The sequence below is a fragment of the Strigops habroptila genome, chromosome 1 (assembly GCF_004027225.2).
Source record: "Strigops habroptila isolate Jane chromosome 1, bStrHab1.2.pri, whole genome shotgun sequence".
Lineage (NCBI taxonomy): Eukaryota > Metazoa > Chordata > Aves > Psittaciformes > Psittacidae > Strigops > Strigops habroptila.
In genome coordinates this window covers 111,307,663-111,330,093 of record NC_044277.2, presented here as the reverse complement: position 1 = coordinate 111,330,093, position 22,431 = coordinate 111,307,663, and the positions used below count along the sequence as shown (strand labels likewise).

General features: G+C 42.9%; 1 protein-coding gene across 15 annotated transcripts in view; it reads right to left on the bottom strand.

Annotated features, from left to right (window-relative positions):
• Window positions 1-7,367, bottom strand: part of PARD3 (par-3 family cell polarity regulator) — a 453,511-nt gene extending 446,144 nt beyond the window's left edge. For 14 of the 15 annotated variants that reach the window (XM_030491178.1, XM_030491241.1, XM_030491203.1 and 11 more), the window contains exon 1: window positions 6,935-7,362. In XM_030491178.1, the coding sequence (XP_030347038.1) occupies window positions 6,935-7,054 (120 nt within the window). In that variant the 5' untranslated portion in view covers window positions 7,055-7,362. Of the gene's footprint in view, window positions 1-6,934 lie in introns of all 15 variants that reach the window. The other variant, XM_030491258.1, reaches the window with a different exon arrangement.
• Window positions 7,368-22,431: the final 15,064 nt, after the last annotated feature.

The following is a 22,431-nucleotide window of genomic DNA, read 5'->3' as shown; positions in this document are numbered from 1 at the left end:
ATTATTTCTGATTTAACAAGTATCTAGAAAAAAAAATGAGGAAATAACTAAGGTTACCAGTAGGAAAAAATTGCTAAAATATTGTAACAAGTACAATAAATGTGATTATCTCAAATGTTCACTGTTAATCTAAAATTATTTTTCCCCAATCTAGAATTTGACTCCTCTATCTTTCACTAGTGATATTACTCATTTTGTCAAGTATTACATATGTCTTTTTTTCTTTCTCATTCTTTTAAATAGCACCACCTGATTATGCAACTTAGCTCAAAGGCAGTTTGGTTTTCGGTGTTTTTTTAATCTGTCTTTTAGTACCAGACTTGCTGAGCATTACAGTAAAATGACCTCAAAGAAACAAGGAAAATATATAATGTATATTAAAAAGGAGAAAGAAAAAAAATAAAGCACAGATGCCTTCAAGTATCTTGCAGAACTTTTTAATACTTTTTTCTCCACTTTTGATTTTCTTACTGCTCACAAAATATTTCTGAGTGAGAACATCTGTGCTATACTCTGGATTGATGTTAGAATCCCACTTTATTTTCAATATACATAAGCATTGGTTCAGCATTGTTGCATGTTTTATCCATTCAATTTATATTTGGATGAAAAGGATTGTTTTCCTTTGAAGAACCAGGAAATTGTTTTAAAACTACATGAACTATATTTCATATAACTAACATCACCAGCATTTCTCCCCCATTTACTCCATCTTGTTTTACCAGATTAAATGTGCCATGACCAAAAGATGTCATAGTCTGGTTCAACGGAGAAAGTGTTACTTCCAGTGGTGTTTTTATAACAGAAGTAAAACATCTGCGACCATTATAACCAAAGTTGAAGTGTAAAAAGCTACAAGAATCAGATGATTTTCCATTGGTGGAAGGCTATTGCCCAGAAGAAAAAAGGCTGGCAACTCCCTAAACCCCAAATTGCCTCCAGGACCTGTTCTCCAAACGTGCCGAGTGCTTTCACAGGCTCCTCGGCAGTCATCTCCTCAGAGCTACAGGAATTGCTCACAGCAACTGAACAGTGCAATTGCTCAGAGGGAAATCACTCTCAAGCCTCTCTTCCACAAACACACACTTCACTTTGATCACCCTTAAGTAACACCAAGAAACCACATAATGCCAAACTGAAAGCAATGATGCATCCCATCCAGGCAAAGACAGGTAGTGCTCCCATCAGCCAACCACAGTAGTACCACACATATCCTTTACTGAAAACACCTCCAAAGTTGAAGGGCTTGCATTCTGTCCCGGTTTTATGGCCCTCTTCATAAGTACTACAGAAGTCAGTCTTCCTCTTTAATAGCCTTGAATAACCCCAAAAGCATTTCCCCTGCTTGCTCGAACAACAGGGCTACAGCTGCAGTGCGGCTCTCAGGCCCCTGAAAGACAAGCCTCCTCCCTCATACCATGCATGGCTAAACACAGGCAAGACCTGACAGAAAGGGGCTGCAGCAAAGCCCTGCTCAGGGCACATCAGGGGTGATGCAGCTCCCCACCTCCACAGGTCCCCTCTGGCATAGTACTGCTGTACAGCAAAGTCCCCAAGCAATTGCACTGTCTTCCACAAACACAAACTTCACTTTGGTCACCCTTAAGTAACACCAAGAAACTACATAATGCCAAACTGAAAGCAACAATGCATCCCATCCAGGTAAAGACAGGTAGTGCTCCCATCAGCCAACCACAGTGGTACCACACATAGCCACTGCCATGCTGAATCCTACCTTCACCCTGTAACATCTTGTGCTATGTGTGAGAGTAACCTGTAGTCACAGATGAGGATAACGACAGGAAAACATTAATTTAGCTGAAAACACAGAGGGAGCTGGAGAGAAGAAGTTAAAAGGAAGTTTGCTGTAATAAGTGAAGGGAGTTAAATCACAAGCTTTGCATTTCCAGCACCAACTCCCAAACCTGCAGGATCACACAACAGCTTTCTAAACATGAAGTGATCGTGACCCATTTCAGTACTCATCTTCCTTAAATTAGCAGCTCTCCACTGCTGTCAATAGCTTTCACCAAACTGCAGCAGAGTGATGTTACCCATCAGCTGGGTTTCTCTGCTGCTGTTGAGAGCCCAACATCAGTGAAGAGGTCAAGAGCCAGCTTTTAAAAATTGCTGCCCACGCCAGGGAATCTAGGCTCTCCCAGCTGACCTCAGGTAAATCATTGAAATACTACCCAGCCAACAGTAAATACAGAGCCCAGAGACTTTATCCTGGTGGTGCCAGCTAGAAGTAAACCAACAGTTAACTGGGCAGCAGGGGTGAGAGGGACTTTGGGAGGGGGTGGGTTTCTTTTTGGGTCTTTCCAGGTGGAGAGACAAATCCGAGGAGTCTGAATCAGTTAACTGGCACTTGGGGGAGAGAGGAGGGGAATCAGATATAGAAAAGCTTCTACATGCACTGGAGAGTACAACCTTCCTCTCTCCCAATTCCCTGCTGATGAATGTCAGACCTACTAAAGAGGTGGAGCTTTAAGCCCTGGGCAGCCTAAGCTTCCAACGTACAAATTAAGTGAGAATATGGTCATTTGACACCTGTTACCTTTGCTTACACAGCCAACCTTCCTGAAGTTCTGGGCTTTTATCAGCAACTGCCTTCAAATGCTATCTAACTGCAGATTACGATTTCTTTTCGCAAATATTAAAGTACCACAGTTTTTAAATTAACAATTCAAGCATTGTTCCATACAACATGACAAACCCCTGAAAACTTAATTTCCCACAGCGTTTGGTGAAGGGGATAGGAAAGGTCTCTCAAAACAGTCATCCTAAAATATTTTAGATTTAGCAGAAAAACTGTTAATTACTTGTTTTATCTAGAAAATCAGGTTTATACATAAGGTCTACGAACATCACTACAAGCTCATGATATTCACGACATCAGACTTCACTATCATAGAGACCAAAAAATCTCTGTAGGGACCGAACATGAGACTGAACAACTCCTATAAATCTATTATTTCCTTTTTTTCATATTCCTGTTTACCATGCTCATTTACATCAGACAAGGACAACATAGTAACTCTAAAAATTTTATATATACACACGCATGTATATACACACAGGCATCCCTACCCATTACTTACATATGCTTATTTATAGTTTAAGAAAAGGAAGATAAAAGATGAAACACGATACCCCAAAAAACCCAAAGCACACATAGATTATGGTGACAGTCAAAAGTCATCAGTCATAAATGTCTCTAGCTACAAGCAGATCAAACCAAAGCTGCAGAATGCACAATTACTTCTTTTTGATTAGAGGTTACTTGATACATCATTTTTTTATAATAATTTTCCACATTTTAACACTAGGTTATAGTCAACCATTTGATAAACATGTTTTATCTCAACTGCCTGCGTCTGCTCTCTTCTGGGACAGCCCATTACCTCTTGCCAATACCGTCAGGTGAGGCTCACTCCCCCTTCTCAAAAGCCCTCTTACCTTCTCGCCAACATTTTGTTATCATTAAATTAATTGCTAAGAAGCTATAAGCAGAACGAGGTCAACACAAAACCTGCTCAGTCCCTGAGCAGCAGGGTCTGGAAAACACATCATTTCCCAGGCCAGTTGCCTCCTGCCCGAACTGTACTCATTTAACACTCACTCAGAAATTGCACCAGAGGCTGCATCATCTGAACCACACATGAAGAGTATCATTAGCATGCCACCACACAAACAACGTTTCAATAAGCATGATCAATTTTTGCTGACTCCAGGTGCCCTGGACAAGGTGGACTTTTCTAATATCCCATTTGCTTGTTCATTCCCCCCAAACACAACTTGCAGAAGACATGGATCATGTTTCAGACACAAAGCTTCTTTTGGAATAAAAGCAAAGGAACAGAAAGATTTCCTATACATGCTACACAGACCAACCTTCAAGCACAACCTGTCATATTAATAATTTATTCCACACCTAATGATTCAGTATTGACAGCAGTGTCAATCCACAATGAATTTTTTGAGGTATATGAATCCTAATCAATGACAACTGCACCCAGAGTTAACTGCAGTAACTAGGTGTGTTATCTATATGTCTTCTGAGCCTTAAGATTTTACAGAAAGGAAAACCTTACTACGGTATGGCTTATTTTCCATAAACATTTTTTCCATTCTTGATGTGTCTCTTAAACCTAAATTATACCAAGCCAGAAAGCCAAGGTCAGGTTTTGAAGTTACTCACTCCTGGCACTCCGCAAGCACAATGCCAGGCTGCCTCATCACGGTTGCACAGGTAGGTCAGAAGTGCTCACCGTGCAGATCACTTATTGCTAATCACAACCTGGAAACCATGACAAAGCAGGAGGTAATCTGGGAAGGGCTGACAACTCAATTCTCAGAGGCTTCGAGTAGTTCTCTCCTGAAGGAACTGCTGCATACAGCAGACACACACATTTTTGCAGGATGAGAAATGCTGGTTTCCCCTAAACTTAACTCAAATATTTTGAATAATCTTCCACCAGATATGCTTTTTTTCATAACAGCGCAGCGGTGGTGAAGTAGATTTCAGTGTCAGCTTGATACCAGCTGCCAGATCATACATTCGTATGTGCACACAAATACCCTCATTCTCTCAGTTTAAGAATGACTTTGTCCCTTCTCTTGCCTTTGTCTGAAGTGAAGATCTGCTCATCTGTTACACTAGCACAGAAAGAAACCACCTAACTGCTATAAAAAGACATATCTGTGAAATTCTGCCACTGAAACCATAAAATTACTATGCTACTCTACAGCGAGCACTGCAAACAGCCCTATACCTTTACTCACGAGACACTGAGGATCCACCTCCTTGCTACTGGAACATCACATCAGAAAATCTTCCGTAAATTTAAGTTAAAAGAAGCATTTGACAGTGACTGTATGAATCACTCAGAGAAAGCCTATGGACTCTGCTACTGTGTTTTCAACCACAATATTTCCATATAATAGAAACAATCTCAGTAATTGCAACTACCTCAAGTCCATACCAGTGGCATATAACATAACCACCATATAAATACTAATAAAGAAAACCACTGTGTCATTTTAAACCCAGGATTGGGAGCTCTGGGGACTAGGGGCCAGACAAAGTCTGGCTGAACCTGGGCAAACTCTCTTTTTTAGCAAATATAACAGCTGTTCAAAGAAGAGTTACATTGTAATTTTTTTGTGTTTCCACAGGTGGGCCACTTTCCTAAACAAACCCACACCATTTGCAATCGTGTCACCTTTTCCTGGTAACTGACATGTGTTTCTCCTATGCTCAGAACTGCAATCACTTTCAAGCTTAACATTACACTGCAGAATGTAATTGCCATCCCTTAACGCAATTTAACAGCTGGAAAGCAGGACGCAGTCCACTGCCACATAAGTTACACCGGTCAGAGTTGTGGAACACAACACATCAAAATAATTAATTTCTTTAATGTTGTAATGCTGATGAACAAATTCTGCAAACACTTCTCAACTGAATGGCCCAATGAGGCATTCTGTGCTTCCCCAAGGGACACACTTTACTGCTTACTGGTTTACCTTAACCAGAAAGGTACTTTGGGCCACTCTCTCTTGCATGCAGGTAGATTGCCATGTGCATTAACTGCCCTATATAAATTACAGCTAGTATACAGCCACCACCATATCCTAGCGAATCATTTTACTCTTCTTCCAACTGGAATCACAACTGTGATACAAAAGGAGTAATAAAAACACAGTGAGACTGTATTTGTCCTCTCCAAAACCATGCTCTGCAGGAATCAAGCAGGGAGGCGACAGGAACCTCAGTTACTTTTCCCCTCCCAGCAACTGGAATCCTTTCTGAGAAAATTGATCTTAAAAATTTGCTGAGGAGTAACTTCAATCGATACACTGTTCACAGCATTCTATCTGCTGCAGGTTTCAGAGAGCCTGGCAGCCAGCAGTGCCACAGCAAAACTTCCAGGTTCAGAAATGTAAAGCATGTCAGAAGGGCTAAGGGGAAAAAGTACACTCAAATACTTGGATGGATCAGGGACAGCAAAAGGGAAGGGCACTGTTCAAGTCTGCAGCCAGCGATGGTCCCAACAAATCAGTTGATTTAAAGGAAGTTTGCAACAAGAAGAAAGTACAGGGGAAAAGAAATAATACAAAGAGTAAAGAAAAAAAGCAAACCCCAACAAGTCGCCTGTGGAGGGAGGAAGGGAAGACCAAGTGTGCAACTGCCTGCACACCCACAGCCAGGGATTTCAACATGGGGCTCAGGGAGGCCGGCGCAGGCGGCACTCGGGATCAGCCCTGCCGCGGGCCGGGCCGGGCCGGCGCTGCCGGCACCCCGGGGCACCGCGGATGCCTGATGCACACGCGGAGCCCCGCGCCGGCCTCTCCCCGGGAGCGGAGCAGGCGCGGAGGCTGCGAGGACGGCCGCGCTGCTGCGCGGCCCCCCCAGACCCGCGTCCGGCGCGGGGGGGCCGGCCCGCGGTGCGCCGCCGGACGCCCCTGCGGCGGGGTCCCCTCCCACCGCCCTCCCCGCCAGGCCTGGAGGGCCGGGAAGCCTGGGGCTGGATTTCCAGCCCTCCACGGCGAGTCGGCCCCGCCGCCCGCCCTGGGGCAGACCCGGCACCGCCGGCCCCCGCGCCGCTTTCCCAGCCGGGCTCGGGCGGCCCCAGCGCCGACGCCCCCGGGGGCCGCCGCCTCGCCGCTAGGCACCGGCGAACAAAGGGCGAAGGCCCGTCAGGCGCCCGCGGCCGCGGGGAGCCGCGCTGGGGCAGCGCTGGCCGCCGCGAAGGGGCCGCCCCCCTCCAGCTCCCTTCGGCGGCGCTGCGCTCACGGAGGGTTCCGCCGCTGACGGCCCCGGCCCCGCTCCCGCCGCTCCGGCGGGGCAGCCCGGACTTTCCCCCTCGCTTCCCTCCCCGCTCCAGGAAGCGCCATATTGATCGCGGGCGCCGCTCCCCGCGCCCCTCACCTTAGCGATCGCCTTCTTGTACCGGGTCACCGCTTGCTGGATCAGGCTGAAAACTTTCATGTTCCCGTCCCCGCAGGGCACGACCACCCGCGTCCTCCCGAAGCACACCGTGACTTTCATCCTGCGCAGCCGGGGGGCTCCCGCGTCCCTCCAGAACCGTGTACCCTTCCTCCTCCTCCTCCTCTCCGCCCTCCACCACGGCCGCCCCCCGGCGGGGCGCGGCGCTCAGCCCCGGGCCGCTGCCGGGCTGCCGCTGCGGACACCCTGCCTCCGCGGCCGGCTCGGCGAGGGGAGGACAGCGCAAGGCAGGGGGGCTGGTGCTGCCTTCCTGAGGGAGCGCGGCCGAGCGGCGAGCCGCTCACATGCCGCGGCGCTGCCCGCTGCCTGCGGCCACCTGCTCGGCGCCTGCCCCGGCGCGCAGCGGCGGCGGGCGGGGCGGTGGCGGCGCTGCCTCCCCGCTCCGGAGGCGTGGGGCGGTGCAGCGGGGCGGGAGCTGTCGGCAGGCTCCGCGGGGCAGCGCGGACGGGGCGGGGGCGGCGGTGGGCCGGGCCGGGGAGAGGCCCCGGTGGATGGGGCTTGGCACCCGGCGGCCGCACGGCCGGCCCGGCGCTTGGTCGGAGCGGAGCGGGGCGGGAGGCTGTCCAGTTCGAGCCCGAGGGGTGTCCGAGACGAGCGCCGGGGGCTGTGGTGGATTCCACCTCCCTCTGCCCTGACGAAGCCCGGGGCCGAACAGGCACAAGGAGCCTCGCAAAATCCTCGGCCGTCTCCCCCAGTTGGTGCGCTCGGGTGTGGAAAGGTACTGCTTGTGCTCCTTCTCGGGGCGCTGCCTGCTGCCGCTCATCCTCAAGTACGTGAGTACGGGGAAAGCAGGACATTGAACCAGAGGGACTGTGCGCTGCCGGAAACAGAAGGTTTCTGCTGTCTCTCCTGGTGTTTGTTGAGGGCCACGGTAAGCAGGCGAAATCAGATGGACTTCATGGTCCTTTGGATGTCTGATAACACAACAGAAGTAACACAAAGAGAAAAGTGGAGCATCAACAGTAACATCAGCATCTATGGGAGTGCTGAACAACCTCCCACTCAAAGCCGTCACAAGTCAAAGGGTTTTACAGATATCACTCGCATTTTTTTGTAGATTTCACTTCGGACAGTGGAGTTGCACAGTTCACTGGACATTCACTGTGACCTGACAACGTATTTCTTTTGGGTAGAAATGGTGAAACGATTCTAATTAACTTCATAGTGAAGGCAGAGTTTGGAGGATAAGAAGGCAGGGGGGAAAACCTTCTTCCCCTCTCCCTGCCCTGAACTTACAGTACTAGAGACATGAAGTTCAAGTTATCATCACATATCATCAGCATCCTTCTACAACACAGAGCAGCACGAGTCCTCTGGTACTCCCTGCCTGGCAGCTGTCTCAGCTGGCAGACCACTCTTTTTCCTGTAGCAAATGTATTAGTAACTTCAAGAACTTCAAACCTGCACAAATGGCAAAGCTCTCTGCAGTTTAGTAGGTACAGTTAAGGAGCAGAATTAATAATACCACTTAAGTAAAGGATAAAGTGAGAACGGCATCCCTAACCCTTTGCATTCTAGCTAGCAGTTTCCAGTGAAGAAAATAGTCAGTTTATGTTAGTTTGGTCCTATGTGTATCTGATCCAATTTAATTGAAATCCGTAGAACTTCTACTAATTGCAGTTTTGGAAAGCTTTGGGACACTCACAAGATCAAAGAGTCCGTCTGTTGATCTACGGATAATTCTAAGTTTAGATGTTAATTTTGTTACCACCTGAGTTATCTGAACTTATAATACAGACAAGGATCTGAATTCTATATGAGAAACAGTACATCTGTCTGTTAAAGCAGGAAACAAGTACATCTGCTGTGTTATAATATTTTTATCCTATCCCCAGTGTTCTCTTGTGTGGAATGAAAGCAGCATGCAGGAGTTCAGAACAGCAGATATTAAATAAAACTGGAGTAAACAGTTTACAGCTCATGACTGAGACAACTGAGAACACTCCACGTTTTTATGGCCATAGCTCATCAAATTTATTACTGGAAAATGTTGAAAATTTCCATTAACCTGCTGTTTCTGTATTTTCTAGGTGATCGTAAGAGCAGCTGGGAACGCACTGAGAGGATGACAGAGGTATAAATCCTTGGTTTAATGGACATCACCTGAAAAACTTGCAGAAAGAACTGTAATAATGTGAGTCAACACAGACTCTTCCAAGACCGTCTTTACAGGAAATTTTACAGTGGCATAGACTTTATAACATTCAACATTATACTTCTTGTCATTTGCATTTATCTGCTGAAACATAATGTTGCATATCAGGAACTTTACCACACTGCTATAAAAATTACTATTAGATACTGTTGCTGGTCGACTAATTATTTCACTGTTCAGATGCAGTTACAGGTTTTTCATGTTTTTCTGTGATTTAATTCCTGCTCTTACTGTCTTTAGCAAGTTCCTTGGCAGTTTTCCCAGCTGTTCTAACAGCCCTCCGGAAGAAGAAGAAAAAAAAAAAAAAAAAAAACGAAAAAATATCCAGCAGTTTAGAAAAAAATGTTGATAATTTTTCTATTAAATGTGTAAAATGGTAAACTTCAGCAGTGAAGTATAAAGAAAACAAACCTATCCTGGGAACTGCTTTAAAGCCATACCTTAAAGACTCACACACCAGTAATGGTAGTACTAACAGGAACTAGGGATCTCTGAGATTTGTGTTTCTTTCCCACTAGATACACGGACACGAGGTATATGTACATCATTGTGGAAACATTTTGAATACAATTTACCAAGTATAGTGTTTGTTGATGTCTTAGGAGGAAGAATGAGCTTTAACAAATGAAAGTAACAAGGCTGTGAGATTGTTCAAGGTCTAATTATGTAAGATAAATGAAGTATAAAACATTATTATAAGAGATTATGAGAAAAGGATTATATTAGTCAGGAGAAAAATTGGCAAGAGTTTCTAGTTTACAAAAATTACAACTACTTTCCATGTACTTAACCAGAGGACACCATGTTGCAATATGGGTGGCACATATATGTAGTTCTGGACTTTGAGCTTTTCTGGGCTAATATATACCATAGAACCTGAGAATTCATTCATTAACTGGTGCATTGTTAGAAGATTCCTGTGAAGAAGCAACTGTCTGTCTGGCAGGAAGAAGTCAGAGATAGAGCATGTGATGGAATCAGAGCTTGCGATTGCTAATGATTAGTATTCAAGTTCTGTTTAAAATGGCCACTAGGATGAAATCCCCTGCGTAGACACCGCAAACATGCAAGGAGTGAGCATCTTGCAACTCAGTGCAGATTACCAAAAGTCATTTTTATCTGAATATTAAAAATATTCAGGGAGTGGAATGCTGCCGATTTCCAGAGATATTTCACAGTTTATGCTGCCTTTATGTTCTATATCAAAGAATTTTTCTTTGATATAGAATAAGGAATAATTCTGTATGTGGTCAGGGTTAGTAGCCGGTTCATGGCATACAGATATTCTCTGGTCCGACGAGGAAACACTGATTTGGTTTACAGTATGTTTGAAGTTCACTCAATTTTAAATATAGGCATTTCCTTAAGCCAAGTATAGTTAATTCAGAATTGTGGAAGGACCAGTATCAAACTGAAGAGTAATAGTATTCCTCAAAGAATTACAGATTTAAAAAAGTTATCAAAATCATATACAAGTCAAAGTTAAAAAAAAATTGAAGTAGTTAAGTCACAGGAAGCAGGCAAAAAAATAAACTCTGGAACCTGGCGTGAGTTCATAGTGCCATTCATAAAAATGAATTGAGGACTATACAAAACACTGCAGGTTTTGACAATCTAAAATATGTACCTGCTGTAACTCTCTTCCCACTCAGTTATTAGGTAAAGCCTTAACTTGGTTTTCATATCTTCAAAATTCTGACTTTCAGAGTTCTGAATCATTTGCATTTTACTCTGAGCCACTAATCTTATCAAATTAAAAATGTCTGTGACTATTTGAGATCTTTTTTTGGATAACGTTTTAGCTATAGGAGTGGGTTGACTTCTCTGCCTTTATAAAGTGAAAATCACTTTTCTTCCTACATCATGATGATACTTCCACAAAGGGACAAGGCAATATTTTATGAATGAGATGATCATTAAGGCTTGTTAAGTAATTGTGGCTGGCTCTGGCCTGGAAAAAAATGAGGCTGAATAAAAAAATATTTTCTACTATTTCTCAAAAGAGTCTGGGATTTGGGGAATGGAAAGTCCTCAAATCCTTAAAAAGTAATTATGGAATCACACAGGTGTTAATGCCAGGCTGAGGAGATGCAGGCACATTAAGTTTGGGAAGACAAGAAGGACTTTCTTTGTGGTATAATAGAAGGAAGAAATTGTAGTAAAGAAGAATCCATGCTTTTGAGGAAAAGCCGCTTGACTGTTGACCTTTCCAGGGGCTCCAACCTGTGCCTTGAGCAACTTCAGGTAGAGAAAAGGTGGTTGGGGTTAAACTTACTACTTTTTTGTCTGTAACTATACTGATCATGTGCTATGTTTAAAAAGACCTATGTTCAAGGATTTTTAATAGTTTTCTTAATAATTCTCTGGTGATTTTCAGCCATCATTAAACTGTTTAAATGAGAGTGCTTTCTCTAAGATATATCAAATAACATCTTCATTGTGCTGAGAACTTAAAATATTAAGTCACTTTTTGGTGCGGACACTTGGAGATAACCCACAGGAAACGAAGCAGAATCATCAGAGGTCTAAAAAGTGAAAAGCATGATCAATACAGAAAGAATGAAGATACTGAGGGTGTCCAGAGGACAGAAAGGGGCATTGCCAGGAGATACGAACACAGGTTTTGTGTATGCTAAGGGTGCTAAGGACCTACACCCAGAGCTATGGGTTGTCTTAAGGAAAACATTCACGCAACTAGCTTTACCCAGCTCTTGTATCATATACCATGTTTATGCTACGGGCTGAATAGAATTTTATTCACATAACTATAAAGTTCTAATGTCCTCATCTTGCAAAACATGTATCTAAATCAGATGTTGGAGCTATTCTGTATTTGCCTTTAGGGCCACAGAGACTCTGCAGCTCTGTGCCTGCAAGTGATGGAGAGCCACCACAGGGGGAGAACGATCTGCCACCTTCTCTCATGCCCTTCCACTGAAGCTGTTCTGCAGACTCCAGCCACGCTACTGTGACCGATGCATTTGCCTTGGGGATGTGAGCACAGTCCCCTCATCAGTTATAGTTTCAGTAACCTTTCCAGACGAAAGGAAAAAAAGAAGAAGGGGAATGGTGAATGTTGGCAGCTGAGACCAGAAAATCCCATCAGAATTTCACAAGACAAAGAAAAAGCACTTTTACAGATTTGGAACTTTATCCCTGACCAATTTCAAAGGGCAGCTCCAGACAGTCAGTCATCAGAGCTTCCAACAACAACTATCAAATGAAAAAACAATCATAAATTCTTTCAGTATGGAAAATACTAGATAATCTAACCAGAGGCATCATTGCTGCCTATTCTTATGATACTGAACACAAACACATAAACATATCATTAGTAAAATCAAATTTTTAGCAACACCTCAATTACAGCAATTGTCATTAAAAACTGTAAAAATAAAGCTGTTAAAAATAGTAGAACTTGAGGGATTTATGACCACCACAAGAAATCAAGGTGAATGTGGTTAATTTACAGAAGACTGAACTACAGGATATGTGTAAAGTAAGCGATTTTAAGACCCTAGGATGCTCACTTTAATTTTGTCTTGAGGCTTTTAGACACTTGGTGCTTTCCTAAAAATATCAGAGGTTACTTATCTTTTCAATCTTCATCTACAAAAGCTAGTTGGAGTCGTTTTGTCTCTGCTCAGAATTTACTGGATGTTTTCATTCTCCTTTATTTCTTTCTGCCTGTCCTGAAGTTTTCTCTTTGCTTTTCTTCCAGCATTTCGGTTGATGATGAAGTTCCTGGCAGAGACTTCCAAACTCTGAAACACAAAATACAGCATTCCAGTGACTAAAAAGTCTTGTGGAGTCTTTTCACTGATTTCTGTGGGCTTTGGATAAGGCCCTGGAGCCTTATCTACCCCACTCCAATAATGAATAAACAATATCAACACAGAGCTACCGTATGGGGCTCTGTTTGTCAGGTACTTGCCAGAGCTGGAACTAATTTAGATACTGTCAGAGGAACCCATTTGCTGAAGAGAAGCTACGCCAAATTATTTGCCACAATCAGTTTTAATCTATTGATGAGCATTCCTGAAAAAATACCTTCCTGTGACATGAAGAGGAACACCCACGGGGTATGTTAGTCAAAAGGCCTATCAAAACATGATAGTACATATATTTCACCATACAAATTATTCATGTGGTTTATAAACATACTAACAATATACTTCTCTGCTGGTGTTCCTCTTTAGGGATCCCTGTTTAATTTCTGGCCCTGTTCTCATCCTCATCGGACCAAAAGGGAATGGGATAGTGTCGCAGCTTTCGACTACAAGTTATCTGGATGATTGCAGGAACTGTTGATAGCATGAAGGCAAACAGATCCTTTGCTCAGCTTCTCCCTGTGTTGATGCTAGCAGGGAGGACTACATGGGGTAAGGATATTGCAGCAGAGCTTTGCCAGTTTGCACAGGAATTTAGAGGGTTATAAATATGACATGCACTTGAAACACATTCATCTGTCACACATGGAGTTAAATGCACTCCTGCTGCTACTCACGCTGAAAACACACACTATATATCGCTCCTGAATAAAAATTTGCTCCTGACCAAAATCCTGTAGCACCTGCAGAAAGCCTTTTCTAGTGTATATGCCAGTAGACAAGTGTCAAAGCATGAAGGACTGTCAAGGAATGAATTAGACAATGCCTTGTGGGGAGTGTGACCAGGATACACATGGTCACCTGTACTGCTGCTGCAGAACTACTCTCTGACTACATCAAAAAAAAATCTGGACATGCACTATGGCCAGAGTTGAGGACTTCTGAGCATCTATAGCTCCCTTTAAAGAGGAATGGGACAAAAGCAGACAGGTGAAATTTGGATGCTGCTTTTAAGGTCATTCTTGACTTACTTAGAGAAGATGATATAAGAAAAAGAATCAGAGAGGTGACACATGATCTGTTTCACTCTGATTTCTCCCATTTTCCTTTCAAAATCCCCTTTCTTCTCCTCCTCTTTCTCTATTCTCTTTTCCATACCCAATCCCACTTCTCCTTTCATCTCATACCCTTTTATTGCCTTTCCTTCCTCGTCTTCTTTAAAAGTATTTGCAGCTGCTGAAATCAGTAAAAAGAAGACTCAGATGAAATAAGAGAATTCCCATCGGCTAAAATACATGACAGATTGTCACATACCGCCAGTAATCTATTTTATTCCAGACTGAAAAGATTATGTCAGTAAATGAATAAGTTTTCCAAAATTCAGTGCAGTGTTTTCATTCTTCACAGAATGAAATGTTTTCATTTTTCACAGAAGCAGCGCAAGAGTTTAAGTCAATCTGCAAAGATTTAAAATCTGTAATCAAAACCAAGTTGTCTCCTCCAATACAAAGCCAACTAACTAGCCTTGGCACAGCTGAGACATCAAGCCCATTGAGGTGCAACAGGCAAGAGGAGCTGAAATCAATGGCAACAAAATCACTTGATAAGATCACCTTTTGTATTTTAATCTGTTGTTGACTCTGCTAAGGCAAGGACTATAGCAGCCACAGGAGGGTCTCTGTGGAGAGCAGCAGCAAAGCAGCTTGAGACACACTGCTCAATGCCAAAAAAAGTCTTCACTCAGGTCTCATCTTGTTTCACTGAGCAAAAAGACATCCTCTGCACAGGCCTTTCAGCAACTAACATTCCAGGACACAAGGAAACACTTAGCAGCATATTTAAAGCAGGATTTCTCACGTTAATGTTACAGAATGGTCTTCTCCAGGACCATACCCAAGCATGCTGCCTTCTGCAGAGCTGTATACTTAGGTTTGAGAGCAGGATTTGGAGCAGATTAACTTCCACATGCAAACCAAAAAAAGATAGATCAGATGGACAAGATTAGCTTTACCGATCTTCCTCCTGCCATGGAATTACCAACTCAGGAGCCTTCTAATTTGCCAGAAGTTCACACTGTGGCTCCAGACTAATCCATCTGGCACTGCAGTTACATCCACCATGGCATCTGTTCTAGGATTTCAGTTTATCCCATGTTTAATAGCTATTCCCTCATATGGAGGTAAATGTGCATTATATATGCCTCAGTAATATTTTCTATGGTTTGTTTTCTCTTCTGAAAAAATAAAACTTCTTTACTAATAAGTTATTCAGAACTTAAATTATGTCTCAAGTTGATGAGTTCAAGTGCAGTGAATCACTAGTCCAGGATATTGCTTAATACAGAAAGACAGTGGAAATAAAACACGGAACATTGGTATGCAAGTGCATTATACTTAGAGAAACTATAACCGCTTTCAAGGACTGAAAAATTGGCTGTGTTTCCGACACCACAAAAATTACAAATGCACAACCTCACCTAAAATCCAGGGAAGCCAACAATGAGTTTAATTACAGATAGGCCGTTGCAAGAGTTCAATAATCAAAATCTACCATGGTAAAACAACTATTTTCTATAAGGGAAAACAATTTTTTCTTAAGCTGTTAAACTGATAACATAGTAGATAAAGGTGATTCATTTGGCACGGGGTTTTGCAAACATGTTTTCCTCCTTGCAAGATTCATCAATATGCTGCTGAAGTTTTCTGATTTTTTTCTTACAGAATCCAATACTTGCTCCAGCTCACAGCTTGAAATGAGAGTGCACTGAATGCTGCTTCCTCTATACTTTTTCCACCTGAAATAGATTTTAAAGTCTAAAACTGCTGAGCAGGGATATGGATGGAGTCCATGTTTTACTGTTGCCAACTGAAGCTGCAATGGACACTGCACATCAAAGCCAGAGTGAAACAGTTTACCCTGCCTGGAGCTTTTCCCCACCTCACCCCTGGAGGTTCCTGACCTCATATTGCAAATGGCCAGATGACACACTCTGAATCACTGTAGTTTAGATCACAGTGTCCGAAGGCAACCTGAAATGGTCAATGTACTTTAAAACACTGTCCGATAAACCGCAGCAGCTCAAGAGCTGCTTTTCATGTGGCTGAGTTGTTCTTGTCCACAGCAGGACAGCCAGTGGTCACAGGTTACAGCTTTGGGCTGCCTGTTTCGTGAGTCACCCTCCTATCTGTGAGAGCTGTCTACCCTGGTTTTGTCTTCTGAGATTAATAGCTTTGATATCTAGCCCTGCTCATTTCAGTGGTACAGAGAGCTATTACACAGATGGGTTCTCTGGAGCTTTTCACACAGCTTTGAACTGCATGGTTCGGGCAAAAGAGAAGGTGTTAGTAATACTTGAGAGTCATCTATCCAATTCCACCTATCCAATTTTCTGAAACACTAAATACTCACTACTTACCATCTGTAGATCTCAGCCTGGTTTAGATCTAGTAGGCATTTTTAGCATATTTTGTTAGAGTGTTCTTGACCTCTGCCTTCACCTATTCTCTGAGGTTTGCTTTATTTTTTGTTGAGTGAATAATTGCAAACAAAGCATGTGAACAATTTCTTACCTTTTTTCTCTTAGCAATGTTCTGTAAGTGGCTTAAGGTTTTTTATCGTGAATTTCTGAATTGCTTATGCAATATTGATATTTATTTCTTTTTCTATTTTTGTGTTTCCTCTTTGTGTATACTTATCCATGAAAACTTCAATAATTCACAGCTGCTTACTAAAAAAATCTTCTCTCTAATGCAAACACAAACACATGCCCAGCTGAGGGATGCAAGAGCTGTGTACACAAAGCCCTTGAAGGAGCTTCTTTTCCCTAACATTGCTTCTCTGTTTTCCCATCCCTACCGTGATTTCTCCTTCTGTTCATCTTTTTTAATGCAGCCTTTTTCTCCTTTGGCAGTTTTCTCCTCTCAAAACTTTCAAAGCTGAGAAATAACCATCAATGCAGCAAGCCTCCATGGTCTCAAATATCTTCAGACACTAAAGAAAAGGTAAAGCTCCCCTTTAAGCACAGTGCTCACAGAAGGGACATGAAACTGAATATCCAAGCCCTGAGCAAGGGCTTTCTCTGAGGCTGCTCAGGTGGGAGCAGGCAGGATTCGACCCTTGTATCTGTAAATACTGAATGATAAACTCGGCTGCAGTTGTCGGCATCATCAGGAGACTTTTCTCACTGGCGCTAGTGGAACTAATTGTAAAACACCATTGTAGTGCGTGGGAGGCTGGAAGTAATTTTAGTGATGGTGAAAGGTGCCAGACTTATCAGACATGGAAGATGTTGCTCTAGATTTCTCTTGTGTAGTGCATGACACCTATGCTAACTCACTGTCAAACCCCATTGCTACTGTGACTGGGGAGTTTTGATTTAATAATCATTAGCACACTTGTTTTGCAGTACTGATGACTAGGCAAAGTTTTCTGTTTACAGAATAGGTACTGTATAGGCAGAAGGATTAACAGCATCATTTTGCTGGTGTCTGCCTATTCTGCTGTGGAGTCAGCGCTTCCATGTATGCAAAATTATTCAATATATCTTTGGTACCGCAACTTAGCCAATTAACAAGCTTTCTTATGCATCAAACCAGGGAAGCCATTAATTTGTTACTGGAGAGCACTGCACAAACACACAGCTCTGAACAGTCCTGTGCTGCACTTCCTTGGAGACAAATACATACTTTCTAGTATTTATGGACTCACTCTGGAAATGCTTAGGAAAAAATGCATATTGTGTTATCTTACCAACCAGAGACATGACAGTTGTTTAAAACCCTGTTTATTTCTTGGCCTGCCCCACAATATTTCAACAGTTGTAGTGAAATGCTAAAACAAATACATGAAATGCCTTATATTTTTATTTTGTTGAATTCTGTTGGATTTATTTAAGAGCAGAAGGACAATATATTGTTATTATGCTCTGTGGCTTCTGCTAGTCAAACAGCACCATCCAGCCATTGGCATTATTTGGGATTGCCAGTCAAAGCTTTTCTTATGTGAAATAGGAAACATTACAGAGCTACTGGTTTCATCAGTCATAGCAGACAATGTTGGTGGTTGTTTCCAGAAAAAGGTATGCTAAGGACAAAGCCTTCACTCCAGTACCCTTGGCTTGTAACAGAGCTTGCACAGAAATACAAAGTTTCCGGCTGAGCTTTAGTGTCTAGGGTAGAATGGAATGGATCCATTGTGAGCCTGATGTGCATTCACACTGCAGGAAAATTTGGCTTACTGTCACCAAGTCAAGAGGCTCAGGCTCATATTCATATTTGAATATCTGCTCTGAGGATTACACTGCCTACCGAGGAGTAACTAACACATCCAGGCAGTCCTGCCCTGCCTGGGGGCAGACGTTCCTCTGGACTCCCGTGCTTTGTTCCAGGAACTACCTAAGCCTGTCCATGCTTCCAACTTCCATCAGTGCATACTTTCTCAATAGTAACTTTATAAAAGCTTTTCTCTGCTTTATTCTCACCTGATGATGAAAGGGACCTGGTAAAGCACAGCTGTCCTTGAGAAAATACCACAGAACACCTCCCTGCCCCAAATCCCAATCTATTATCTCAAGTATCTCCTTTTTCGCTCCTGCACTCCAGAGAACAACAGTGATCCCTGAGGCTGACAGGACCAGTTTTCTTCTTCCTTTTGACGTCTGTCTCGCTGGCCAAAACTCTTCTGCCCAAAGCAATGTGGACACAGATTTTGGACTCCCCTTGCCTCCTCTACCTGTCTACTCCCACCTCTCCCTGGCACTGCAATGAGTTCCCACCTGATCACGTTAACATATGTAACCAAACAGTCTGAATATGAAGAGGAGCTGCAATTCCACTTTGTGACCAGCAGCTTCCATTACCTGTGTCACCACCCACAACAGAGACCTGGGTAAAAGGATTAATTTCCTTAGTATTATTTTGCGATGTCAGATGTGTCTAACAGAGGGATGGGAAGTTCATAAAGCTGAGATAACAAGCAATTGAAGTACATGAAAATGTATGGCCCCGAGAAAAAGCCTCACAAACAGGCTTGAGTGAGCCTGAAATAGGATTTAGATCCGAGAAACTGCTGCTGCTTAAGATCTACCCTATACTAATGGAAAACAAGATTTTGATTATAAATAAACAGGTTTGTGCCACAGACACACCTGATTTCATCACCAGTTTCTCATCAGACCATGGAATAACCCACAGCACTGAACTTGACTGCTCATGTCAACCAGAAGAGTCCAGCAAGTTTTTAAATATAGATAACTTTGCGAATAGTAAATATCCTAAGCAGTACCTGAATTCAGGCAGCTTCCAGGTTAGTTGAGAAGATGAGTAGCTACTTCACTCAGCCTGGTTTTGAATCCAAGCAGAGCTGGCAGAAGAGAAAAAAAACCAACAAACCTCAGCTCTGGAAGCCAAGGGCAAAGAAACAATGTGGAGAACAAAACGAAAGTTACCTCGTGAATGGCAAGTTTCAGCTTGCTTCAAACTGCAGTAATAAGAAAGCAAAGTGATTCACTCTGGCAAAGTTTTCCAGCTTGGGGAGCTTGAAATAATACAACCACCCACCACAACTGCTGCCTGTTAGTGAGCTCAGAGCAGGGCTGGGGGCAGCCTGAGAATATTGAGGCGGCATGGGGAAGGTGGAAATGAAAAGTTCTTATTCAGCAAAGTAGAGATAACTGGCAGCCTGCTGGGGAGGAGGGAAAAGGGGCAGTATCAATGACATTGCAGTCTTGTAAAAATAAAATTGAGTAGTGATGGCTTGTTGTGTGAAAGAAAAGCCGCACTTGCTTTTCTGCAGCGGCTGGGAGCTGGATGTTTGTGCATACCACGTAGCACTGTGCCTTGGAGGAATTGCCAGGTCACTGTATAAAGTCTTCCTTTTGTGAGCTGTCGAGAGAAGATATATTTTAGCAGTGGGTAAGAAGCATTGAGAGACTTACTTGTGGCAAGCTAGTCACAAAGTGAAGAAAAAAATAACCCAAACCAAAACTGCCTGAGTGTGGTTAATACTTATCTAGATGTTCAAACTGGATATCATATTGCAGCTCATAAAAAGTTGGCCAATCATAGCAAGATTTTTCAACTAAACTGTTGACATTTTTCAAGTGCAGGCATGTTGATATAACTTAAAAGGAAAGCTACAAAACAGCAGGTCTCATTATTGTCACTTAAATAAAACCTCCAAGACAATTCATTATGTGTATGTACTTTTAAATTTGTCAAAATTTATCTAATAGGCAATAAATTTAATTTTTGAAGCCTATATTTAGGAGGGCACACTAAACTTTTTTATTATTATTGTTATTATTCTAGAATTGCTTATCACCAAAATTGTGCTTTTGTCCCCAGGCATTTTCCTCATTTCTTTCTATTCTGTAATTCAATGACCGCAAAATTACATAAGCTTAACTACAGAAAGATTAATTTTAGGTTGTTGCTGTTTCATCTTGCTTGGGTGTTTCACTTTGTGGACCATCTGTGCTTGATAGTGTGATACCCACAATTCATTTACTTTTCTTAAGGGTAACTTAGACTTAGTGGTTTCAATCCTTTTCAGTGTGTAGACCCCTAAAAAAGTACTGATGGGTCTTTTGACACTTCCATAAAAGTCTGAAGCCAGTTGACGATAAGTGGTGTTTTTCACTTGCTGCTTCTTAGTGAAAGCTCCTCAGAGGTCCATGGACCACAAACTTAAAGCTATTGAAAGCCTCCATAACTTGCACAAACTTACTCCACCTGTTCTGCAAATGGGCCTGACTTTAACCTCGTACTAATGAACAACACTGAAGTTGTGGGCAGTGTATTAATTGTATATATATACTGCATGGGACACGTTAAGTGCATAGGTTATGTAAAATATGTGCTTCCAAAAATGGTATATAGGCTCTTGTATAATGGAGGTCTGAAAAAATGCCAAGGTCTATGGCTGTATCCAAAACTCATATTTCTAGCTCTTTTTTTCCTGTACATCTAAATGAAGAACTGCCCATGTTTGAGCCTGATAGTTCAGCAAGAACCATTTTACAGCCTGGGTGTATGAAACTTAACCACAGCATGGTAGGACAAGCTCATGGGAGTGAGTCCTCCTCCTTCTGCTGCCTGCCTAACCTCCAGCCCTGAGCAAGCGTTTTCCCTAAGGGTTGCTCATGCCCAGGGAAGAGGGAGGTCCAAATGAGCTGCATCTATAGATATCAGGTGAGCAGCCTCATTTAGAAAAAAATTATTTGAAAAACTCATACTTTGAAAGATCCTGGTCACTGCATGGAAGATTTTCTCCTCTAATGACATTCCTCTCTGATTTGTTTTCCTAAGTTTAGGCAGCTCTTTGCTGGTACAGCTGCTGCCGGAGTCCTGCCAGAGGAGCTGTAATTTCTTAATAGCCTCCACCAATGAGCTGTCGTGTTAACAAAACAGAAGATGAGAAAATGTAGTTGTAGAGCAGGCAGATGTAACCTGAGGCTAAGGAGGCAGCCGCTCATAGCACCTTCTCTAACGTGGCCCCAGAGGAAAACTGGAACCAGCATACTCAGGAGCAGGTAGGATGTGATCCTCCCTTCTGAAACCAATAAGTTTCTGTTCACCTACTTAGACATCTAAAGCCTCGGCCAAGCTTCATAGAATCATAGAATCAACTAGGTTGGAAAAGACCTTTGAGACCATCAAGTCCAAGCATTACCTCAGGACTGCCAGGACCACCACTAAACCATGTCACTAAGGGCCTCATCTACATGGTTTTTGAACACTTCCAGAGACAGTGATCCCAGCACTGCCCTGGGCAGCCTGTTCCAATACCTGATCATCCTCTCTGTGAAGAAATTTATCCTAATATACAATTTAAACCTCCCCTGGTGCAGCTTGAGGCTGTTACCTCTTGTCCTATCGCTTGTTACTTGGGAGAAGAGACCAGCGGCGCACCAAGGCAGGAAAACAAACCCAGGGGATTTCACATGTCCCATTCACTTCTGAAGAGGGGGCTTGACAGTAATACATTGACAAGCCAAGCCACCAGCTATTCAAGATGATCAAGAGCAGTGACATTTCCACATTTTCAGAGCTCTCAACAAACATAGCTAATTAAGTCTTGCATCATCACTGCAGTTAAACACAAGTAAGTATTCATGTCCCCTTTTGACAGAGGAGGAAGCCAAAGTCTGGAGGTATTTAGGGCCGCAGAGTGAGTCACTGGCAGAGCGAGAGCCACATTTTAAGAGCTGTAAGCTCCAAGATCACAGCCTTTTCTTTTAACTTATTAGATTGAAAAATGCCTCCTTCTCAGTGTAAATTAAAGGGAAGACAGAGGATATTCTTCCATTATCAGTAAGAACAGGACAACCTTTTCCACAATGTGACATTGACCATCAAAGTATTGTGGCTAATTTGCAGTACACAGAATCTCTCATTTGAGGACCTTTTTAGGTAGGAAAAATTAGAAGAGGTGAT